This window comes from Carettochelys insculpta, chromosome 11, assembly GCF_033958435.1.
Source record: "Carettochelys insculpta isolate YL-2023 chromosome 11, ASM3395843v1, whole genome shotgun sequence".
Classification (NCBI taxonomy): Eukaryota; Metazoa; Chordata; order Testudines; family Carettochelyidae; genus Carettochelys; species Carettochelys insculpta.
Window position 1 is genome coordinate 26837186 of NC_134147.1, and position 22572 is coordinate 26859757.

At 40.1% G+C, this 22572-nt stretch overlaps 1 protein-coding gene across 1 annotated transcript in view; it reads right to left on the bottom strand.

Annotated features, from left to right (window-relative positions):
* Nucleotides 1-2317: 2317 nt before the first annotated feature.
* The window catches only part of EEFSEC (eukaryotic elongation factor, selenocysteine-tRNA specific), a 170857-nt gene continuing 150602 nt past the window's right edge, over nucleotides 2318-22572 (bottom strand). The window contains exon 7 of the mRNA XM_075005776.1: nucleotides 2318-5793. Within this exon, the coding sequence (XP_074861877.1) occupies nucleotides 5609-5793 (185 nt within the window). The 3' untranslated portion in view covers nucleotides 2318-5608. The remainder of the gene's footprint in view (nucleotides 5794-22572) is intronic.

Here is a 22572-nt window from a genome sequence, read left to right on the forward strand (position 1 = left end):
GCAGGAGCTATAGAAGAAGTCTTCCTGCAGGGCTGCATACCCCAGGGAGCCCAGAGTAGCCATGAATGCAAGTTATATGTATGTGGTGCTGCAGGCCATGGAGGAGGTAACTGGAAAGCATACTCACCTCAAGAGACCTGATGCCTTCATCTATAGCAGGGATCTCAAACTCACAGCTTGCAGGCCATCTCATGACCGGAACATATTCACTATCTGGCACAGAAGTCCCACCAGCATTGGGGGCTGGGGGAGAGTCTATACTCATCCCCCAAACCCTGCCCCTTATTGCCTTGCCCTCTCCCCTGCATTGCATTGTGTCCTCCGATGGATGAGACCTCCAGGATTACTCAGGGAGTGGGGGAAGGACTGGCACAGGATGGCAGCAGCAGTTGAGTGGCAGTCAAAGCTGTGGGGAAGTGTAATCATTGCACTTGCTGAGTGTGTTCCATTTCCCCATCACTCCTGCCACCAAGGGGATTGGGTGTGGGGCAACCGCTGATGCTGCCCTGTGCTAGGACCACCAGTAATCCCCGATACCACACTCTTTGGGAGACACAACGTAATGGCAGGGGAGAAGACGGAATGCTGGAGGTAAGGGGCAGGGCTTGGGGGACAGGGATGGACATCCCACTTCCCTGACTGCTGAGACTCCTGAGCTGGCTTGAGAATATGCTCTGTCTGTAGATGGCTTTCAGGCCATGCATTTGAGACTCCTGATTTATAGACACGTCCCCTGGTTTCCCTGACAAACCAGCTTAACTCACAAGGAGGGAAGTGTGTCAATACACCAGTGATATCTCCCTGCTTTGTCAGAGGCAGATGAAGAAAACGTGAGTATTTTTCCATAAATGAAGGCACTTCTTCACATGTTCTACAGACTTCTGAAATATTCTTCACTGGCTTAAGATTAGGTACTTCTTAAAGTTAGAGAGGAATGGTGATGCTAGTTGTTAAGCCACTTGGAAACATAAATCTCTTCAGTACTGAAAAGGTCAGAGCCAGAAGAATCCCCAGCAGAGAGATGTGCACCCTCACTTTTGTTTCCTCCAAGAAAAAAGCCCCACATACCGAGCACTCAGCTGACACATGCACTACATCAGAAGTAGTAGTTAGACTGCCCATTACTGGTAAGAATAGTTGCCTTACAGGAGAAACATGATTTGAATACTGGAAACTTGGATTCTGCCATTCCAGAGAAGCTCTCGTGCTGGGAACAACTTAAGGATGGTTTGGCCCACTCCACCCTTGAAGTCCATGGTTGGGATGGCATGGAGCATCAGGGCATAGGTGCAGCCCAAATGGCCACTGCCATTCAGAAGACTCTAATCTCTCGTACACGAGGTATATGCACACTAGAAGTGAATACATGTGGTCATTATTAAAGAAAAACTGATTTTCCAATATTTTGCTCTACTCTAGGCATTTTTAGGGTGTATTGGTGTCACTCAGATTAGTATTTACATAGATTTTTCCCACAGTGGAATCTTTAGCTTGCTTCTCCCAGGTTCAGTAGCTTGGAATATTACATTTGTGTTTTATTCAAAAATTTGGAGTCTAATTACATAGTCAATGATTTCAGATTTTAAACTCACTGAATGTTCACAGGGAACAGAAAGTCTTTTCATTCAGAAACAACAAAAAGATAAAACTATCTTAGAATAGTATTAATAAAAATCAATTCATCTTCTGTCTTTCAACTTTTATGTCATAAGACACCGCATTTCTTTACGTAATGTAAACATAGGAGTGACCTCCCAGTACTGAAATGAAGCCATCTCTGTAATGGTGAATGACTACGTGAGGCATTGTAGTATCTGAATAAATTCCTGTAATATCCTTTCACCTTTAGTCTGCCACCCTGTGATTGCTCAATGTTACTACACTAATGTACATGCAATATGCCTAGTGCTAGTAAATGAACAAATTGCTCAAAGGCTTTTCATCCTGCAGCAACGTGAATGTTTCTTTTTGTTTCTGCAATCACCTAACTGCTCTAAATAAACACCACAGTAAAGGGGTGAAGAAAGACAATATACCCAAAACAGACTCCACAGGGAACTTAGGCTGGCAGAACACAATTCTCTATGTTGGAATTAGGCCAGGATATATCTACTCTTGTGAAAAGTAACACAGGATCTTTGAAGGTAACAATTAGTCAAGACATTGGTATTTAAGTGTCATCTAAAAGACAGGAGACACAGTACCAGAGGACAGCCCATCACTGGGCTGGGACATCTGTTAACACCGAGTGAAGGATGACACCAACTGCAACAGAAACATCACATCTTGCAGTGTGTGCCCATTTTATTAAGGGAACTGGCAGGATCACAGCCCAGACTGGGACAGATACAGTTAGATACTAAAATAATAATTAAAAAAAGACAGAATATATTTAAAAATCCACCCTTTACTCTCTTCAGCACAACTTTATGCACTTCATTCTCACAATCCAAGTAGTCTTCATTAGCCACTGAACACCAGCATGAATGTAATATTTCAGGATTTTGTCAGCGTCTATCACAATCTCCGCAATTTCTTAAAACCTCCCTTTATTTTTATTTGATTTGTATGTTAATTATAGTACATACTCTTTTATCATATATGCTAGTATGGGAAATTCTGCTATATTTAACCGCTTTTTCCAGTTGCTATTCCTTAGTTTCACGGCTTGATGACACAGAGTCAGTAGATCACAATATGACCCTGTTAAAATTTTTTAATGCCATTTTTACAAATTACAGCATAATGCACTGATTACAAGGATGAAAGCAAAGCCTTCGTATGTCTGGAGACCAAATAAAAGAACGTTTGAACATCTGTTCATCCTACAAATGCCTTTAAATGCTTTGATTTTCCCATAATCATTTTGTTCCACCACTTCACCCTTTTCTGTATCTGTATCCAACAGCCTCAGGACAGCAGCCAGAGATCAGCAATAAGAGCACGTTATAATCAAAGATCCTGGGCACACTCAAGTTTTCCTTTTACAGTTGAACAGGAAAAAACTCAGTTCTCACAGATACCGCCAACTCCCAGTCCTATAAAATACAGTGCTCTACTGCATGAGCAAAGTGAAAGGAGAACACACTCTTCAAAATACAGAATTAGAAAGCACTAGAACATTGTTCAGCCAAAGAGAGGGCTCTATTAACACAGTAATATTCGTAACGTGTATTTTCAGATGGCTCGAGTTCCAGAAAAAGTGACTGATCCATTGTGACAGTCCTGAAGAATGCAAAGAGAGGTTGGTGGAAACAGAAGGAATTCAAAAAGTTACATAGAAAATGCTAGGTAACAATACATACCTTGCAGTGATAGACTGTTTTCCATCCAGAAGTATCAAAAAGTCTTTTATAAACTCTGCAGTCAAGAATCACTTACCCATTGCCAAAATGCTTCCACCTCTGGTGTGGAACACAGCAGTTAGCACCACTAGTACATAGATGAGTTTAAGATAAAAACCAAAGACTATCACGACCTACTGAAACTTACATGGGTATTTTAGGATTGGCAGTTAACCCTGTTTGATATTTGTTGAGGTCACCAGAGCTAAAACATCTGCACTTGTAAATAAAACAACAAAAACATTGCCATAGGTTCTTTAGTAATTACACATGACCAAAACTTAACTTTTGAATTATATCAATAATTTACAGAGTAAGCTGATAGAATATACAGGCACTTCCCCTGTGTCATCCATTTACCAGCCTTCTGTAACACCCAGCACCATAGCATCTAAGTACTAAACAGGACTGCAGTACTAAGTAAAGGATGCACTAAGGAATTTGATAACTTAACAGAAAGAAAATGCAATAAATATTCCAATAAAAGATTGCTTTGAGGGACGGTGATGTATATGAGAGAGGAAGGTGGGAGTGAGGTCACTTTTTCCTTATAGGATACATTTCCTGGCAGGGCTGGCAGCACAAGTCATATTAAGCTGTAACTAGAGTTGCCTGACTAATTCCTCATGGATCACACTGAAAGTGTGCCCCATCATCTTAAAGGATGTGCTAAAGCTTTGGCTGGGACTTACTCACTCAGCAGAAACTGTCTGGGATTATTCCACAAAGCACTTTCTCTGATCTGATTTAAAGGGGCACTGTCAAGCTAGTTCAGGCACCGAATTTGCCCTGCCTCAAGAATATTTAGCAAGAAATGTCCCCTGGATATTAATTTTTTTGCCCCTTTTCTGTCCACCCGTCACCCAATAAATAAACCCTACAGTATTTTGCTCTGCTGGACAAAAATAAAATAAAATAAAAAGACTTCCAGAAAGAGCACAACGTAACCAACACCCCCTGTTCCCATTTCTGGATAGCTGAACAATATGCTTTGGTAAACAAGAGAGCAGCTGATCTATTATGATTATTTATTTAACATTTTAAGTGGTCTAAAGAAATGCATGGGATTGGTATATGTGGTCCCATATCATTCAGATGGCTGATCCCCGCAACCAAACCTCTTACTGACAGCAAATCGAGTTATTCCTTCTGAGCAAATGGCAGGGGTGAGTGTTTTGGTGTTGTAAATTCTTCCTTCAATCCCTGCACAAGGGTGCAGCATCTGAATGTGTACACTCATTGTTAGTATCAGCATTAGTAAGGCTGATGCTCAACAAGAAACAAATAAGGGACACTGGAGAACTGTTATCTCCAGCTTTTATGAGGTGGCACAAGAAATCAGCTGTAGCACCTACGAGAGCCTTTCTAAACCAGTAATAGTTTGTAAAGCACCTTAGAGATCTCCAGTTTAAAAGCCTTGTAATGGCAATCTGCCATCTTTATTTTAATGAAATAAAGCCATTCACTATTTCCACAGGCCACTTTTTGTTTCATTCTCACAAAACAAGCACTTCAGTTACAAAAATTAAAGCTGTTCCAGCACAGATTTTCTTAGCAATGACACAGAATAGCTTACCCTCCCAATTTCCTAAAGAGCCAAGTAAACAGCCAGCTGACTCGCAAAAGCTGTGAAATATTGTGGAAAGGCAGTTTTGAACCTTCATACTAGCAAATATAATATAGACACTGAAATTATGTTCATACGAGGGTGTTCTAATACTGCCAACTGTCAAGATACCAATCACTTGTACAAAAATTCCATACCCATCTCACAGATGGCATCTCACATTATTAGAGACGAAATAATCTAAAATATCTATTTGAATGTTCATCATTTACACTAGTATTTTTTGCCCCTCACACAGCTTAGACTGGTTAGTTTCATTTACTGATCCTCATAAAATTTCTCTAATACTATTGGGTTTGGATTTTCCATCTTGATATAGAATGTTTAAATTGAAAGAAACTTAAAACACTTCAGAAAAAAAACATTTCTATCAACTGTAAAACACAAATGTAGAAGCTCACAGGTGACACTTGCCAAGAAGGACAGTGGGGAGAGTCAAACAGCAAATCAGAAGAAACAGATTCTGGAGGTCAAGTGCAGTCATGGGCTTAGGAGGACCTTGTAGGATGTTACTGAGCTAAAAAGCTTTCAAAAGTCCAAGGTTTTCGGACAAGAAGTACATGCCACCTGAACTCATTTTGGTGTGTAAGCATTGCAGGACATTTCAGACATCAGCTAGGGGGCCTCTTCTGTCTTCTCAAGACTGAATCATTTTCTTCTGTGTATCAAAGACATATCTTTTAAAGAGAAGGCTGACAGTAATAGGCTGGGCTGAGTCAGCTTTGCTGCTTTCATCCTCTTTGGCCGTATCTACTTTTCCAGTCTTGGATTTCTTTTTGGAGGTGACAGTGAGAAGCATCTTTGTATCTGGCTTGAGTCCATCTGAAAAAATCAAGAATGTACATGAGAAAAAAATGCCTATCAGCACTTTGATTTTACATGTGTACATCGGAAAACAATGAATAAGGGAGATTATTGCAAAATACCTCTTTGCAAGGATTTATTGGCTAAAATTAAAATTATGACAATCCTTCAAAAGTGTGGTTCAGAGTAATTACTCCCTGCAATCCTATAGTGTCCCGCTTCCTCATTCCCAGATCCATGTTCTTTGCAAGCTCTAGTTTTAGGGAGGAACTGTACAATCTCCTTCCAAAGGGATAAACAGTGATGGATTTTTAACAAACTAGGTTAAATTGCCTGATCTAGACCTTTACCTCTACAGACATCCCTCTTTATCCTGCATGGATGTGTTCCAGCCGCTCTCCTTTCTTGTGAGCGGATTTGGGGCTAGCAGTTTTTAAAAATCAATAAGCGGTGCATCTAACTTTGTTCTGTTTCTGAGATGCAAAACCACCTTGGCAACAATTCATATATAAAACTCATAACCTTATGAGTGACAAATTAAAACCCTGAAAAAGCATAGCTCCATAGGCACCAGAGGATCTTGAATACCTTTGGTCCATTACCTAGAGTGACCAAAAGTACACTGCTCAATACATCACAAGGAAAGCAGTTGTTTCTGGCCAGAGCACCATATATGTTAATGGGTTACAATTTTTATTTACATGGTTAGTCCTCAAAATCAGAATTTGGGGGAGCAGAAAAGCAGGACTGGAAGTTTAAATACTACCCCTGAGAAGGATTTAAATTTTCTCTGTTCAAACAGGACTATCTGCTTCTTTCTACTTAAACAGCAGCATTTTTATTTACAGTTTTAATGCTATTTTAACATGTTGCACTGGTAGCATTTCAGATAAGAAGTACTGGGTAGCTTAGTCCAAATAAACACCATGAAACAGGGGAGATACTGCTCCTTAGAGACTGCACTTGAAACCTATTCTTTCTTGAAGCAGATGACAGAGAACTTCCAAGAAGCACATTCAGTACCACCTGTCTGCATGCCCCAAATATAGCTCTCAGGCATTTGGCCAGTTTCAGTTCAGGTGTTTTTAACCAGTGGTGTCACATAACCTTATCTCAAACACTTAATCAGCTTCTCCCACCTCATTCCGAAATTCAGAGACGGAGTCTCATATCGTAGCCTGACAAAAAGATTGAGATGCTTATGATTTACTGGAGACAGGAGGTCTACAAGCACATGTGATTTTCCCCCATTACAGACACATCTAGAGCGTATTTACAGCTGACGGTACCTGAGCCACCTTCTCTTCTTGCTCTGTCAGATAGCCAATTGCTTCAAGTGGCATTCACAATGTGCTACAGAAGGCTGGTGGGAGGGGACGCCAGGGCACCACAGCAGCAAGAGAATAGGAAATAAGCAGATGCTGCAGCAAACCTATTATACTGTCAACTATTCCCCTTCAATTCCTGTAACTGGGTTTCTGAAAACACTACCACAGTGCTCTAACATGCACACCACTCAAATATTCCACATTGTGGGAACTGAGGAGAGTCTGGTGCTCTCACCAAACACAAAGGGATTTAGGAATATGGGAGAAAAGGAATATCTTATATAGACAACTAATTTTTAAAAGGCCTGGCGTAGAGTTGGGGAAGCCAAATGCCAAGCAGCATTAACTTCGCATACATTCTACGAGGCGTCCTGGAAGGTACATGGGTGACTATTAAAAACTTTTCTTCTTGTATCTTCAGATACTGGGAAATAAAAATCCTCGCTTAATTCAAGTGAAAGTGACTAGATTGGTCATGAGTAGTTGAAAAGTTTGACAGTAATTATCCTTGCCCATGTGAGATACAATTGAGCAAGTTAGGTAATACAGTAAACACTGACCTCAAGCACACACTACAGTACACTATACTTTATAACTTTTTGGTGTTGCTGATTTTTTTAAAAAAACAAAACCAAGTGCTGTTCACATAAAACCTATTTTAAAAAGCCTTTACTTGAATTACAACTACTTTTCATCACTATAAATGAAAGAATGTCATCACTTCATAGAAAGTGCCTTGTTTTACATTTGGAAAGGTCACAGCGTATTCTGAGTGTTGGAAACAGCAGCAATAATAATAGCAATGGCAAAAACTATTAGCTGATCCAGTGTAACTCCTTGCCCGTGTAGGATCTCTTCCTTTTTGCACATTTCTCCTCTGTTGATGGATGTCATTGCAAATGTCCCTAAACTTTCAGAACTTCCTGTACATCTCCAGAGAGACTGATTACTTTCCAGACACCGGGTTTAGACAAGGAAGCTATGCTGTTGAGCTTTACTTTGGTTACTCATCAGTTTCCCTTCCTTAGTCTCATCACTAGGATTATGTTGCTGCTGCTGGAACATTGCTGCTGTTAGAAAGATGTCTAAATCCAAATCCTTTCAGAAAGGCCAGGTTTCATTAATTACAAAAGATCATGAAGTATTTTCACGTCACATTACTAGGTTGTGCATGACATTTTCATTTTTTTTAAAAATATCTAATTTGGGAAGGTAAAACTTGCTCACAGTGGCCAACATTCTTTCTCTTGGGTCTCAGAAGTCAATTATCTCATTCTATAAGCAGGAATCTTTCCTTTACATTTATAGAGTTTAGCACAATGCCCCCCAATACCGATTGGTGAAATCCCAATATTTAACATCAAACAACAGGAACAAGTAAGTGGTGTGAATTTCAGAGGTGTAGTACAATCGTAGTTCTAAATGAGTGATGCATCAGTGAATCCCATGGTGGCTACTGAGAGCTGAAGGTGCTCAGCACCTTTGAAAGTTGGGACATTCACATAGGCCACTTCCTAGATTTAAGCAACCACATTTGAACAATTTAATTTCAAGTAAAAATGATGAAAAAAAGGAGAATGGAGCCACACAAAGGGTGAAGAACTGCAAATGGGGGGAAATATTTTTAAAGTTCTCTCCTCTCCAATCAATCCATGCAGAAAAGCTGGAAAGGGGAAAAAAAAAAAAAGAGGCGGCAAAACTTTACCCAGTCTGCAGTCTCCACACCCACTCAGATTCAAACAAGGTATCATATGCAAAAAGAGTAAGCAGGAGAGCTGGAAGAATGTAGTACTTCCTACAAGTGAAATTATGGGCTGCCAGCCAAATGCAGCTCAGGTATTATTAAACTTGCAGGGTATCTAAATTACTTAATCAGATCCCATGGCCCTCATTTTGTAAATAGATTAGGTGGCTGGCATCATACCCTGACAAATGGCAGTTGCTGTTTTTTTCACTCTGGTGCCAGGAGGTCTATGGCTGAAGAGGCTCTATGAACTGAACAGCACAAAGGAACAAGCAGAGGGAGACAGGCAGAGAGGCACAATCTAGGTTTCATCTACCTCCGTGGATTTCTCGCGTTACACACAATGCATACTTTACATTTTACAAAACCCAGGAAATGAAGGGAAATATATCTGTCACCGAAGAAGACATCAGCCCTTTAATAGCTGAAATGATGGATATTTTTAGATGAAGCTCTAGTTTAACTTACTTACATTAAGGGTCTAATCTCTCCTGAACAATGACTATGTTAGCTTGAATACATAGTGAGAAATCTGTTCCATTAATTAACTGCTGCCTGTACTAGGGATTTGAAGCAAATGTTAATAGATTTTTTTTCCCTTTCTCTGTTGGACAATTACTTTATTTTGCCAAGTTGCTAATGGATTAAATTTAAAAGGTCTCTGTGTTAAAAAAGACTTTAGCTTCAAAGTTCTAACAAGCCACCTTGCCCATATTGATGGGAAATACCTCAGAGGCATAGCAGATAGCTGAAATTTCAGCTTAGCAAATTCATTCCCGCCCATCAACCTGCCTTCAACATCAAGTATATAACATAAGTCTCCTTGTCAGACCTTCCTTAAAATGTATTTATACTGTAGACTAACCTAGGTTAGAGAAGAAAATGTAAACATACATAGCTCCTAAATCACTGCATTCTGTTTGATTTCACTATTAATACTCTCTTGTAAATACTATGTCAGGATTGTAGGACTCTTCTATTTGGCCAAGGACTAAAGGATGCATCCCAAACTGTGTATTTCACAATTCCAGAAAATGCAAACTTTGCAAACCAATGAAAACAAGAATCCCATCAGGAAAATTAATTTCAAAGCCTCCGAATAATGGCATAGAAAAGATAAAAATTTGTAACAATTTAATATTTTCAAAAATAAAATTAATTTTGCTCTAATTTGCACTACATTCGTTTTAGTTTATTAAAAATTATAAACCAGATTTTTACAACTACGCATGCAAAAATTCTTGTCTAATTTGCAGCTGATCTGCAATACAACAATTTCGTATAGAAATTACGTGCAATGAAATTCTGGGCTTGCATTTCCTCTTCCTCTTCTCCTGTCAAACACCTGATACATAGAATCTACCCAGTCAGATCTGGCCGTACACCAAATGCGGTGCCAAATGTAGTTTTATGGTTCTCTTGATGCTTCATCATGGCATGATCTTTTTCCACTGCATACCTAACTGATCTCTCAGGGTCTGATCCAAAGTCCAGTTGTGTCACTGGACCTTTTCCAACTGTTACATCTTTTAACCTGTTGCCTGTAATCTCTGCTTCTTCCTGTTCTTGTGGATCCCAGTCCACAGCCTCAAATAATCCTCTACCCCATTCACTGCACTATTACTTCCACCTAAATAGTCTTTGTCCTTCTTTCTGTCCTATTGCTTTACTGTCTTCTGCTCCTCACCATTTTCTCTAACCCTGAAAAGGTCTTCTAAGGCAGTCTTGGCTACTTCCCCTGAAGTCTAACCCAGTGATCCCACCAGTGGTCTAAGTTGTCCAGTCAGATCCACAGCTCCATTTGAAATTTTTAAGGGTCTACAAGTGAAAAGTTTGAGAACCACTTGTCTAACCCTCCTCCTCTCATCTGCTTCTTGTTTCTCTTTCCACCTGGCCATTTCTTTCTTGCCCACTCCCTTTGTCAGCTTTCCCTCCTTCTTTTCCTCTGCATCCTCATGCCTACTCTAATCTCAGAGGTCTCCTTTACCTCCAGGACTGCCTCTGCCTCCTTTGCTTGGATGCTCCCAGTGTTAAGTAACAGATCCAATTCTTTTTTGTGCTGACATTTACAAAGACAAATACAATGACATCTATGCTGGATGTCACAAACTTAAATAGTTCCTTTTGTGCATAAAGATCCCAAAATGCTTTATATGCTGCTTGCAACCTATTAAAGTTATTGGGTCCCATAAATATTTCAGTTCCATTGGGTTTTTGGAACACTGCTGCCTCTGGGTTGATGTGCAACAAAGTGGACAGCCAGAAAGCTTTAGAACTGGGTGAGCAGCAGGATGCTTCAGCCCCCACCAGTTAACCATAACCGGAAAGCCTCAGGGTCTTTGCCCACCAAAGCTTATGCTCCAAAATATCTGGTTGCCGATAAGGTGCCACAGGACTTCTTGTTGTTTTTGAAGACACAGACTAATGCGGCTACCCCTCTGAGGCTAACCATTACCATCACTAATAAGAGCCTATCCTTGATTTGTTGCTGGCATCTGCTTTGTATAACAGGGGACCCAAAGTGGACTAAACACTTCAGATGTGGCTTCACCAGTGCCAAATAGAGGGAAATAATCACTTTTCTCAATCTGCTAGCAATGTTTCTACTAATGCAGCCCAATATGCAATTAGCCTTCCTGGCAACACTGTTGACTCACATCCAGCTTCTCTCAACTGTAATCCCCAGGTCCTCTTCTCCAGAACTACCACTTAGCCAGTCAGTCCCCATCCTGTAACAATGCATGGGATTCTTATGTTTTAATTGCAGGACTCTGTCCTTGCCCTTGCTGAACCTCATCAGATTTCTTTTGGCCCAATCCTCCAATTTGTTTAGATCACTCTGGACCCTATCCCTACCCGCCAGTGTATCTACTGGAGTACTTATATTCTGCCTACAGAAATTAAATTACTCCTGAAGTTTCAACTAGGCACAATATTGCTACATGCAGGCCCATGGACAGGTGTCGGAGAAGGGGACAACTAACTGCCCTGGGGAACAGTGATACTAAAGGACCCGAAGTTCCCAGCTGCTGCCGCTACTGTGGCAACGATAGTGCCCAGAACCCCAGGCCCTTTAAATCATTGCCTGAGCACCACGCAGTGCACTACAGGCGATGCTGCCAGTTTGAGGTGTGGGACACAGTCCAGGCAATGCGGAGGGCTGGCTGACCTGGCCCTGTCCCTTCTGCCAGAGGACCTCCCACAGGGTCCTACTGAGGCTATTGACCCCATGACTATACATGCCCAACTGTTACGTACTTTGGCTATGCACAGCTGAATAGCTGCGTTCCACCCCGGAACATGCTGCATTTCAGCAGCGCGTGATCGGAGAGCTCGAGTGCAAGCTTCTGGAACGAAATTATTGTAAGAGTTATTATATTGGAAGTGGAATTACAAAGTGAATTTCATTATGGTTTTCTTATTGTTCGGGGAAAAGCTGCTCTTTCCTGATGAGGGAAAAAGAAGCTGTTTTAATTTTGGAGAATGACCTAGGTGAAGCTCAGGCCAAAGCCATATTTGGAAAATTCTCACATAAAGCTGGACACAACCCTTTCATGCACAGTGCCAATTCTACACAATGGCTTGAACTGAACTCTCCAGCAGTCCTTAAAGGCACATTTTGTATCTTGGCTTTCACTGCTAGCAATCAAGAAAGAATTCAAGAAAACAAAACTGTTTCCCAAGCACTGTTTGCTAGTGCCATAATTAATATAATCAAACAATTCCACAAATTGCTTCCAATTGCTGGCGTCACTTTCATGTTCAGAACTAGACTTTCAAAGAAGGGTCCTTCTTGTCCTATACCCCTACAGAAGTAACTCTTGGTTCACACAGTGGTAACGAGGCCCCACTAAATCATATGGGATAATTTGTACTATAATAGGTCCCTAAGTCACCAGGGACACAATTTGAAATGCCATCTAATTTTTCTTTTTTAATTAAAAATCTGTTACTATATTTATGACAACACAAAAAAGTTCAGAGGGGACAATTTGAAGGTTCCCACAGCTTGCTGGGGGACTTCTGAAGGTCAGCAAGAGTTTTATGAGCTCATTTGTACCCAGTACAGCTATTTCTTCCATTAGCACAACACCCACTCTGCATAAAGTCTGCATTTTCATTCATACTGGTAACTGGAGCTCAGGTTCTAGTGCTGCAAGCCCCATGATCAGAAACATGTTTACTAACACCTCCATGATTTCCAGAGAAGCCCCAACCCCTGGCAGCATCCTTACTTTGCCACCTAGATCAAGCACAAACAACGAGAAGTCATGTGGCACCTTACAGACTAATAGATATTTTGGAGCATAACTTACATGGGCAAAGACCTGCTTCATCAGATGCGCAATGTATCAAGTGTGCATTCAGAATGTCACTCATCTATAGGTTTATTTGCCCACCCCCTACTCAGCGAGATGAAGCTGCAGGACAATTGAAGTGTGCAACTCGAACACAAAAATCAGTGTAGTCTCGTGATGCAGACAATCAAAATACAACACAAATGGCAGGATTCAGCAGCAAAATTGATTTGTCTGGACGAATGTTTACATTCTGGTGATCCCTGTAAGCACAAGAGTCTCTGCCACCTGAAGCCATAAGATGGGACAGATTTTTCCATCTACTCACTCTATTGTAATTTTGCTCCTTAAACCCTACATAAACGACATGATCTTAACAAGCCACATGTCACGCACACCAGTGAGACAATCTAAATACTCTCTACAAGGCCATCTGTGGCTGCCAACATTTTATTCCAAAGGCAGCTTTATTCTGGGCACCCACCCAGCATCTTCTCCAGCCCAACCTCAGACCCCTGATCTGAAGCAACAAGTCAGAGTTCTGTATTGCTTGGACAGTCAGTTATACAGGTTGACACACACTCAGACAACAAAACAGACATGTTTTTATACACTAAAAATCCATGGCCACATGATACTTCACAGCCATCTCTGCTGCATGCTGTGCCTATTTGCTGACAGCAGGGCAGAGCTTAGCTCCTCTTGTTCCCTAAGTAAGCCAGGTTAACTTGTGGGAGCATGGAGAGGCAAGAAGAGCATTTGTGGAAGTTTACGTCTGGTCCATTTAATCAGGCACTACTTACTTGTCTATTCTCATATGGTATGCTCTGCAGAGCAAAGACTGTCGTTTTGAGTCTTTGCACGTGGTAGCATCACTGGAATAAAATAATGATAATACCTTCTATGTAAAGGGAGAAGCTGAGCTTGATGTCTAGAGGGACTCTTGATAGAGTTTGGCAGCAGAGAAATTAGTAGCTGACCAGCTCTATCTTCACCATCATGCTGGGAAACAACTCAAGTTATTCAAACAGCGAGACTGGGAATAGTGTTTAAAATATATTTTTCAGAAGCAATTGGTCAGTATTATCTCAACTGCTGATGTGCATTTGTTCCCATTGTCCATGGGCCTGCTTGGTGATCAGAGCACTCCTGCTAAAGTAAGGCTGACCTTGTGTTGGTTTCCTTTAATCAGAGATCATTGCTGTCTCATATATCTCTGGCCAAAAGGATTTAATTAGCAAGATAAATATTGACAGTAAAACAATGACAATGAGCTACAACTTGAACTTTGCTGTTTGCTTAACTATCCAGCATAGTATTTCTGCAATTTAAAAGATTCTGTGCGCTCTTGTGCTGGAACTGGTTTTGAAACTGGAAAATCTATGCAATTTACATAATGCACATTAGTCACAGAGCTAGAAAACTGACCCCTCCACCTATTCTCCCAGCACAAGTTCTGCCTCCCATATTGCCTCAGTCCCATTACTAGTCTCTGAAAAAGGGAACAAGAGCCAGAAAACATTCTTTCTGGTTGAACTACTCTTATAAATACAAGCAACTCCTGGCCAGAACACCAAGCACAGTTTAGGCAGGAGAGGCACGCTTATCGCTCAATCCCAACTCTGCCAATACATATCAATCCTGACTGGTAACACTCCCCTATAGTCCAGTTCTATTCTGCATACACAGCTCTACCAGTACCCCCCATTCTTGTCACTTAACTCCCATTCCTATTCCTATCCCTGGGACCAGGCATATCTTTGCCACTGGACCTCAAATTGTATCTAACAGCCTGTCTTGCATAAACTAAAATCTACTTTCTAATGAGTGTGTAGGCAAACTGAATTCAGTATGATCAGATATTTGGGGCAGTCTCTTAAAACATGAGGACTACTTAATAAGGATAGACTCTTGCCCATGTTTCACTATAGTAAGGCCTATAATGTTTAAACTCTCTTATCTGTAAGGTAAACAATCCCAGAAAGGTAGCCATGTTAGTCTGTAGCGTCACAAAAAACAAGCACCTTAAAGACTAACAAATTTAACCTTATTAATATAAGGTAATCTTGTTACCGTATAAATAAATTCGTTAGTCTTTAAGACACTACAGAACTGCTTGATAGCCGTAGGGAAGCAGTTACCTCTGATGCTCTGAATAGCATGTCTTAAATTCCTGTGCTGATTAAGGATATATTGTAATTCCAACCCAGTGAATGGAGACTCTCTCTGTAAGAGTTCATAATTCTAAATCCCCAGTTTCATAAGCTGGGACCATCTTTACTTCCTATGTGGGTGTTTTGAAACTAAAGCACACACTGGAACAGGCCAACAGATGCTTCAGTTGACAAAGTCAACCTCAATACCAAAAAGAATCAATGCCTCTGCTCTGGACTAGGATGAGCAGCAACACAGCACTAAGTCTGGTTTGAATTCAACACAAGGAACTAAAATTCCATCAGAGAAGCCTAATAAAAAGCAAAAAAGTACAAATACACAATCTCTCAGCAGGCTTTCAGAAATGCATACAACCAAAAAAAGTTCAAATGAGACGATCTGATATGGAACCAAAGCAATTCATGACAAAGCCGCTTCAAATCAAAGTCCCACCAGATCTGTGGACCCATAATCCTCCCATCTTACTTGCAACTCTTGATGTGGAGTAGGCACCAGAAAAGCCAGTTAAGCTGGCCCAACTCCACTGGCTTATACCAGACATTGAATACTTAGTGCTGGTCCAGAGTTTAGGTTGGGTGATATTCATCTTCCCCAGGTTGCCTTTTTAAAGCAATCCTGAACAATGGGACTTTAGAATAAAGACCAAAACCGTTATTTAAAAAAAAAAAAAAAAAACTTCCTGGCAAGGGCCTTTAATGCGATTAGTAAAGGGGAGGAGGGGAAGGTAGCAGCTTTTTCCTTTTTATGTTATGTATATTGTGTGTAAACAAATATGCAATTTGCTTTAAAAAGATAAGGTGATTAAATTTTTATCAGGCTTGTACTCTGTTGTCACCACAACAAAGAGAATTAGGAAGAGGAAAGAAAGGCCCTTTTATTTGAATTATGCTCTTACCAGAGGTTCTCCACAGCACAGCAGAAAAGCCACTCAATGTTCTCTAAACAGGCCCTTTGATTGCATTTTATTCAACTTGTTTGCATTTGGAGCAATCGAAAGGAAAAGAACGCTCCACATTTTGATGTCTTAATGTTTCTTAATACCTTCTTTAATTTATATTAAGCTTCTTAACTAGGGTGATGAATTCTTCAAAAAACAATAAAGACCTAGTACAGAAATCTTTCACACACCATGAAAATTGAAATTATAATATATTCATGGCTTTTTTGCTACAAAAATATTTAGAAGAAAGATTTAAAGCATACACAAAAAATACAGAAGTTGTATGAAAATGACGATCCACAGAACTAGATGAAAGTTCATACTAATTATTACACAGAAAAGAAAACACTGGGAGGGTGAAATGCAGAAAATAGTAACAATGTTTTGTTACTCTAAAGTTTTCAGTCTTAATATCCTGTAAATTCTTTCTCTGTCACTTTTTTACAAAGGACGACTCTGGAAATCTTTTCATTTTTGTCATACACGGAATAAATTTGAATGTTTGCCATCCCTCTCTCCCTATGTTACTATTGTTCATAATCTTATTTCCTAAAATGGCTTTCAAAAGTTTAAGCTTCTACAATGCACTTCCATCTATTTCTATCTTTTACAGAGGGCCAAAACCAACAATGCACATTTAATTGGTAGACATTGTAAATGACGCTTTGAAATGTCAACATATGCAACAGTTTTGTAGTGACCTGGGAGAAGTTTCCCTCACTGAGATGCCGTTCACAGGTGGACTTCAGTCAGATGGGAGACCAAGTGTATGAGAAAAGCAAGGATAATGTAGCAAACATGTTACTGAAACAGGCCACCCAAAGGACAATACTCAATGGGTTTGTTCTTGCATGCACTGTATATTCGACAATTATAATTAAAGAAATACTTTAAAATTGCTGAGCCTATAACACTGATTATTTGCCCTGTGTTGCAAATCTTTCACCACAGGACCTCAATAAAGTTATTTAAATATTTAGGACAGTGATCCATCATAGTCCAGGTGTTCCTAGCAAGAAACCATTATGTTGGCATAATCTCAGTTTAGCGCTTTCTCCACAATCAATCTACTGGCTGGCACTTTGTTTTTTTCAGTATTTGTTGAGAACTACAAGCATATCTATATCTATATCTATATCTATCTATGCATGCACATGTGTGAATTTTATATATACATATATATATATACACATATAGATATAGATATGCATACACACACACACATTTACATATATATATATATATGCATGCACATGCACACCCACTCACTGGCCTTTTCATTACTCTCCCACTCCACAAAGTAACTGCCCTAGACAAACAAGCAAGAAAACAATTGATGGTATTGTCATATAAGCCGATGCTATGCCTAGATATTGCACTACACTGATTTTGGTATTAGAAATACAGTAGGAGAGAGAAACTTCCTAAACACTCCCTGAAGTACATCAAATCATCCCAGAAATCCCTTTGAAAGAAGCACATTTGAAAAGGAACATGGATTTGTTATTTTTTTGCCAAGATTCACTGATAGCTCACCTCTCGTGTGAGTTACGCTTTTATGTTTGCTTCCAGGAAAGCTAAAATTAAAACCTTATGACAAAGCTTCCCCCACTTATTGAGTGCTTATGAAAAAGCTCTCTGGTCACAGTAATGAAAACAACACTGGCTAGATTTAAAAAATCTGTACACTGTATGTTTTTGTAATTTTAAAGTGAAACAATGCTGACTTTAATCCAATAAAGTGTGATTGTGCCATACAGTCTGTATACTGTCTGGAGTCAAATGACACATCACTCTTCCTAAACTAAGTCAGACACATGCAAGTACAGTAGCATCAAACTCATGGCCCATGGCTTTCTGTGATCTATTGCAGAAAACTTTCAGCCTTCCCTGAGTGATATTACTGATGTCAGAGTGAGTGTTCTTGAGAAGACACAAAATAGCTTTCAAATCAGAGAAGGTGCCGAAGGCCAGCTTCTACGCTGGTATCCTGTCTGCTCTGTATTTATCCTGCCATCCTAATCTCTGTTTCATCTGGAGACAGTAGAAAGAAAGAAAGACAAGGCACTATTGAGGCAGAAAGGTGTTCAAGAATAACAGTTTTGAACCAATGAAGCCTACTGTACATATCTGCCCACATTTTCATATTTAAATAAGTGCAAAATTTGCATGCACAATCATTGTAACTGTGCATATACTTAACTACACGTTGATGCTCTCTAGTCTTGCAACCTTGGGACCTGACCAGTGCAGAACAAGAGAATTTGCCAGACCACAGGAGATCAATACTGTCTAGCAACATTACCAACACTTTCACTGCTTACTGGGCTCTTAAAAGACATTTAGGGGTAAATTAGAGCTCAATAACAGCACAGAACACTGAGAGCCAGGACTGGTGGCTGTAAACCAACTTAATGGGACCAAGGGTAATTTGGACACACCCATGGTAAGTGGTTATCGGATAACTAAAATCATGCCACATTATGGATGTTGCTGAATGAGAGTTCCAGACTAGAGAGGTTCCATGTATAGCTAGGAATCTTAACTGGTTGCATGCAATTATGAAAGTTTAGCCCCATAAGCATCAGTGATGCATGAATTTTAATAAAGGAATCTTGTTAAATAACCCATTCAAGGAAACTGAACCAATAAGTCTTTGTTAGTTCACGGAATCTGCTTTAATCGCACCCTCAGATAATTTAAAATCCAGAAACCCAAAGGCTTCATGATAATCACAGATTTCACCATGGCTGTGTGATATTTTTCAAGAGCTAATTTTTGTGCATTGTATTTTCAATAAAACAGTCACATTGCTCCATCCTCCCAGCACACATCAAATATTCAAGCATCTTTTCTTTATTTTTGCTTAATTCTGTTTGTTTATCAGCAAATATTAGCTCAGTCAATACAGTCAACTCTTACTTAACTGCTATTTAATCAACCGGCACACGCGCATAACCGGCATAATGTACCGCCAAGCATCTCTAGTCAGCTGACACCAGACAGGAGCATGGAGAAAGCAGAGGAGCCAGCAGGCTGCACACAGATGCAGCACGGAGGGGCACAGGGCTAACTGTTCTAAGGAGACTGCCCGTTAAGAGATAATTAACGCCAATTACAAGATCTAGACAGAGGATCTGCCAAGTAGCCATCAGGCACTCACTTTTAACAATCGCCATTAACATTCTTCTAAACTATCCAATCTCCCCCTTTTGGGACCCAGATAATGTCTGAGTGCAGCCAGCAAGCTCCTCTGCTGCCCCACCCACCGTGAGTGCCCAGAGCTACGCACTCTGACCAGACCTACTCAGCTGAAGCCGTGCCCTGTTGGCAGAGGGTAACACTCTTCCAACGTAGGTAGATGCTTGTAGGAAAAAGGTTGGGAACAAAATTCTGCATACACTTGTTTGTTTCTTAATATCTAATCTTGTTTTTCTGTACTGTTATGCATTGCTAGGTATTCCTCTCTATTATCCAGAATATTTGACTATCCGGCAAACTCCCGGTCCCGTGGATGCTGGATGCCAGGGAGTTTACTGTATTATGAACCAATATTCTAAGAAAGAATACATAAAAGGCAAAGCAAGTTTGCAAAATTGGCTCTTTGATGATTAGAAAACCATTCCCACTATACTGTTCCAGTACTGCCAATTTCCAATGTCCAAAAATCATGACTCGCTTAAAAAGCAAGAGACTTAAAATAATAGATGCTCAGTTCTTACTTGACCTCTGCACTTTGAAGCCCCAGCATTTACTTTTTCAGCCGTTTTGTCATATCCAAGAAGGGCAAAATTTGTTTTAATCAAAGGTGAGATTCTCACAAACAGTGTGGAATTTAAGGAAAATTCACCTTATATTGTGAAACTCTTGATAAAATCTCAGGAGGTAGCAATAATGAAAGGTTTGTCCTTCCTTCACCTCTTACTTATTGTTCCTGGCTCCTAAAGGCACCAATGTTTCTGCAATTAGTCAAGTACAACATCAGAATATACAGTATAATCTGCTTTATTGGATACTGAATTTGCAGAAGATTGGTAATATTCTCCAATCACACTTTCCACTAACATTTTTTCCAAAGCCAAATTACTTTTTCACTTCCTGAGTCTCAGAGAGGTAGCCATGTTAGTCTGCAGCTTCACAAACAACAAGCAGTCATGAAGCACCTTAAGGACTAACCAATTTATTAGTCATGAGCTTTCATTGGTAAGACCCACATATTGTGTGTATAATTCGAGAACACTAACTGTTGGCAAACTATTCATGTTCCTAGTGTTCTGATACCTGGCATGAGAGATCCATGCACGATAGAAGATTTCATAATGGATGTCAATGAAAGTTCCTTGAATGGGAGTGGAGTCCTGTGGCTATAGCACCCTCCTTGTTAATCAGAGGAACAACGAAAGGGCTAATGCACTGGCATGCTAGTACCCTCACGTTCTAATCAATGACCACTGACCTTCTGAACCTTACTTGGATTGAGAGAGTCTCAGGGCAGTTCCACAACAACAGGCCAATCAGAACGGCATTGCAAAAGACACAAATTAGACTGGTATTTTAAGTAAGCTCAGCAGAAGGTTGCGCTGAAGGAGAGAGAAAATTAGATTATGGGGGATGTAACATGACCAGCTAAAATATACAAACAAGTTAAAAATAAATTAGTCTCATTACCAAAACCACAAGGGCAGCATCTTGCATGGCTCTCTCTCAAATCATTTAAATCTTTGTTTATTTGATTAAGTTTGGGTTCTAGTATGGTCCACTTCCCAAGCGGGGTTCCAGTGTCTTAAGATTTATTTTCCTGCTGGATAATTCTCAAACATTTGTCTTGTATTAACACTTCTATAGTAGTGGCACTCTAGCCTATTAGAAGTAAACAGATAAATATAGTCCCATATATCACCCAGAAACACCTGGTGAATCTGTCACTCTTACCTGATGCCATATGCTCCCTGTTTGACAATTAGCCCTTGCCTTTAAGTGTAAGGAAAGTGTTTGGCAGAGGCAAGAATTTCTACCTTTTGGAAAGAAAAGAAAGTTCCAAATAAAATCTAAAAACTTATTAATTAATTAAAAAAATTAGAGTCTGGCACTTCCTGGAGATGAGGATGAAAAGCAGTTTCCAGTGCAACAGAATTAGATATTTCAGCAAAGTAGCAAATATCTTTATTACTTGAACATTTATCTTTCAATGGGAATGCTGCAGGGGGAATGTGTTAAAATGGCACAGTTGAAAGAGGAGTTACATCACTTATAAGTACTCCCCTTCAACAGGCACAAGAAAGGAATGGTGCACATTCCTTTCCACATCTTGAGTTTTCCCAGAATATAGGACCTCCGAGAGAGCAAAGGAAATGAAGGGGAAAAGTGAAAATTTGGGGCATCAGCCATGTTCACATTCATATTAATTTTTTTTTTAAACCTGCCCTACGTTTTCCTTCTCTTTGGCATCTCTCATTCACCGAATGATAGCTCTTCAGTCACTTCTATACTCCATAAAATTACCTAAATCACTTCCAATAAATACCACAATGTACCCTCAAATATCAGTCTATAGCTGCTTCCTCTATGTAGATCCCTGCCACAGGGTTTTAATCCCCTCATCCCGTTTGGCTTAGTTGGCCTGATGTACCCACTTATTATTGAGGACAGAGCTGATCGAATGCAGGCTCCCTTGGCTGAACTCAACAAAGGAGAGGCTGACAATTCCAACAGCTGTTACTGATTTCATAGCAGAACCCTGGGAATTTTGTGAATTTGAGGTCCGCTCTCTCTCCATCCACTCTTTTGCAGAGGAAGGTGAAAGGGAAGAGAATAGCTACTAGCACCTAAGAGCTTTCCCCCAGAACATGTAACAAAGGAACTGATATACTTCATCAGATTTGCAGTTTATCTACTCTTGTATCCTTTCTCTACCACTTACTAAATGTTTTCAGAGAAGGTGTAAGAACTGAGAGCTACAAAGATGTGAGAAAATCTACTCCTCACATTAGGTCTGATACTGATCTTTAGGTGCTAGAGACTGGTTTAAGCCTTGAAGCGTGGCTTTAATATTCCTTCCAAAATTGCTGCAATCATTAATTATAATACGTCTTGATATTCTTTTTGAAACAACTTTTAATCCAGTTGAATATATTTCATTCCCCCCACCACCAAAAAAAAAGAACTTCTTAGTTGACATTTGGCAATGAAAGTTGAGAGCCATGGCTTAGTTGCACTGATGGATCAATATGGCAGAATGTTAAGAGCCTACTACCTTGCCAGGCTAAAGCAAGTGATTTCAACTGTTGCATCTCCCTGGCCATGCAGCTGCTT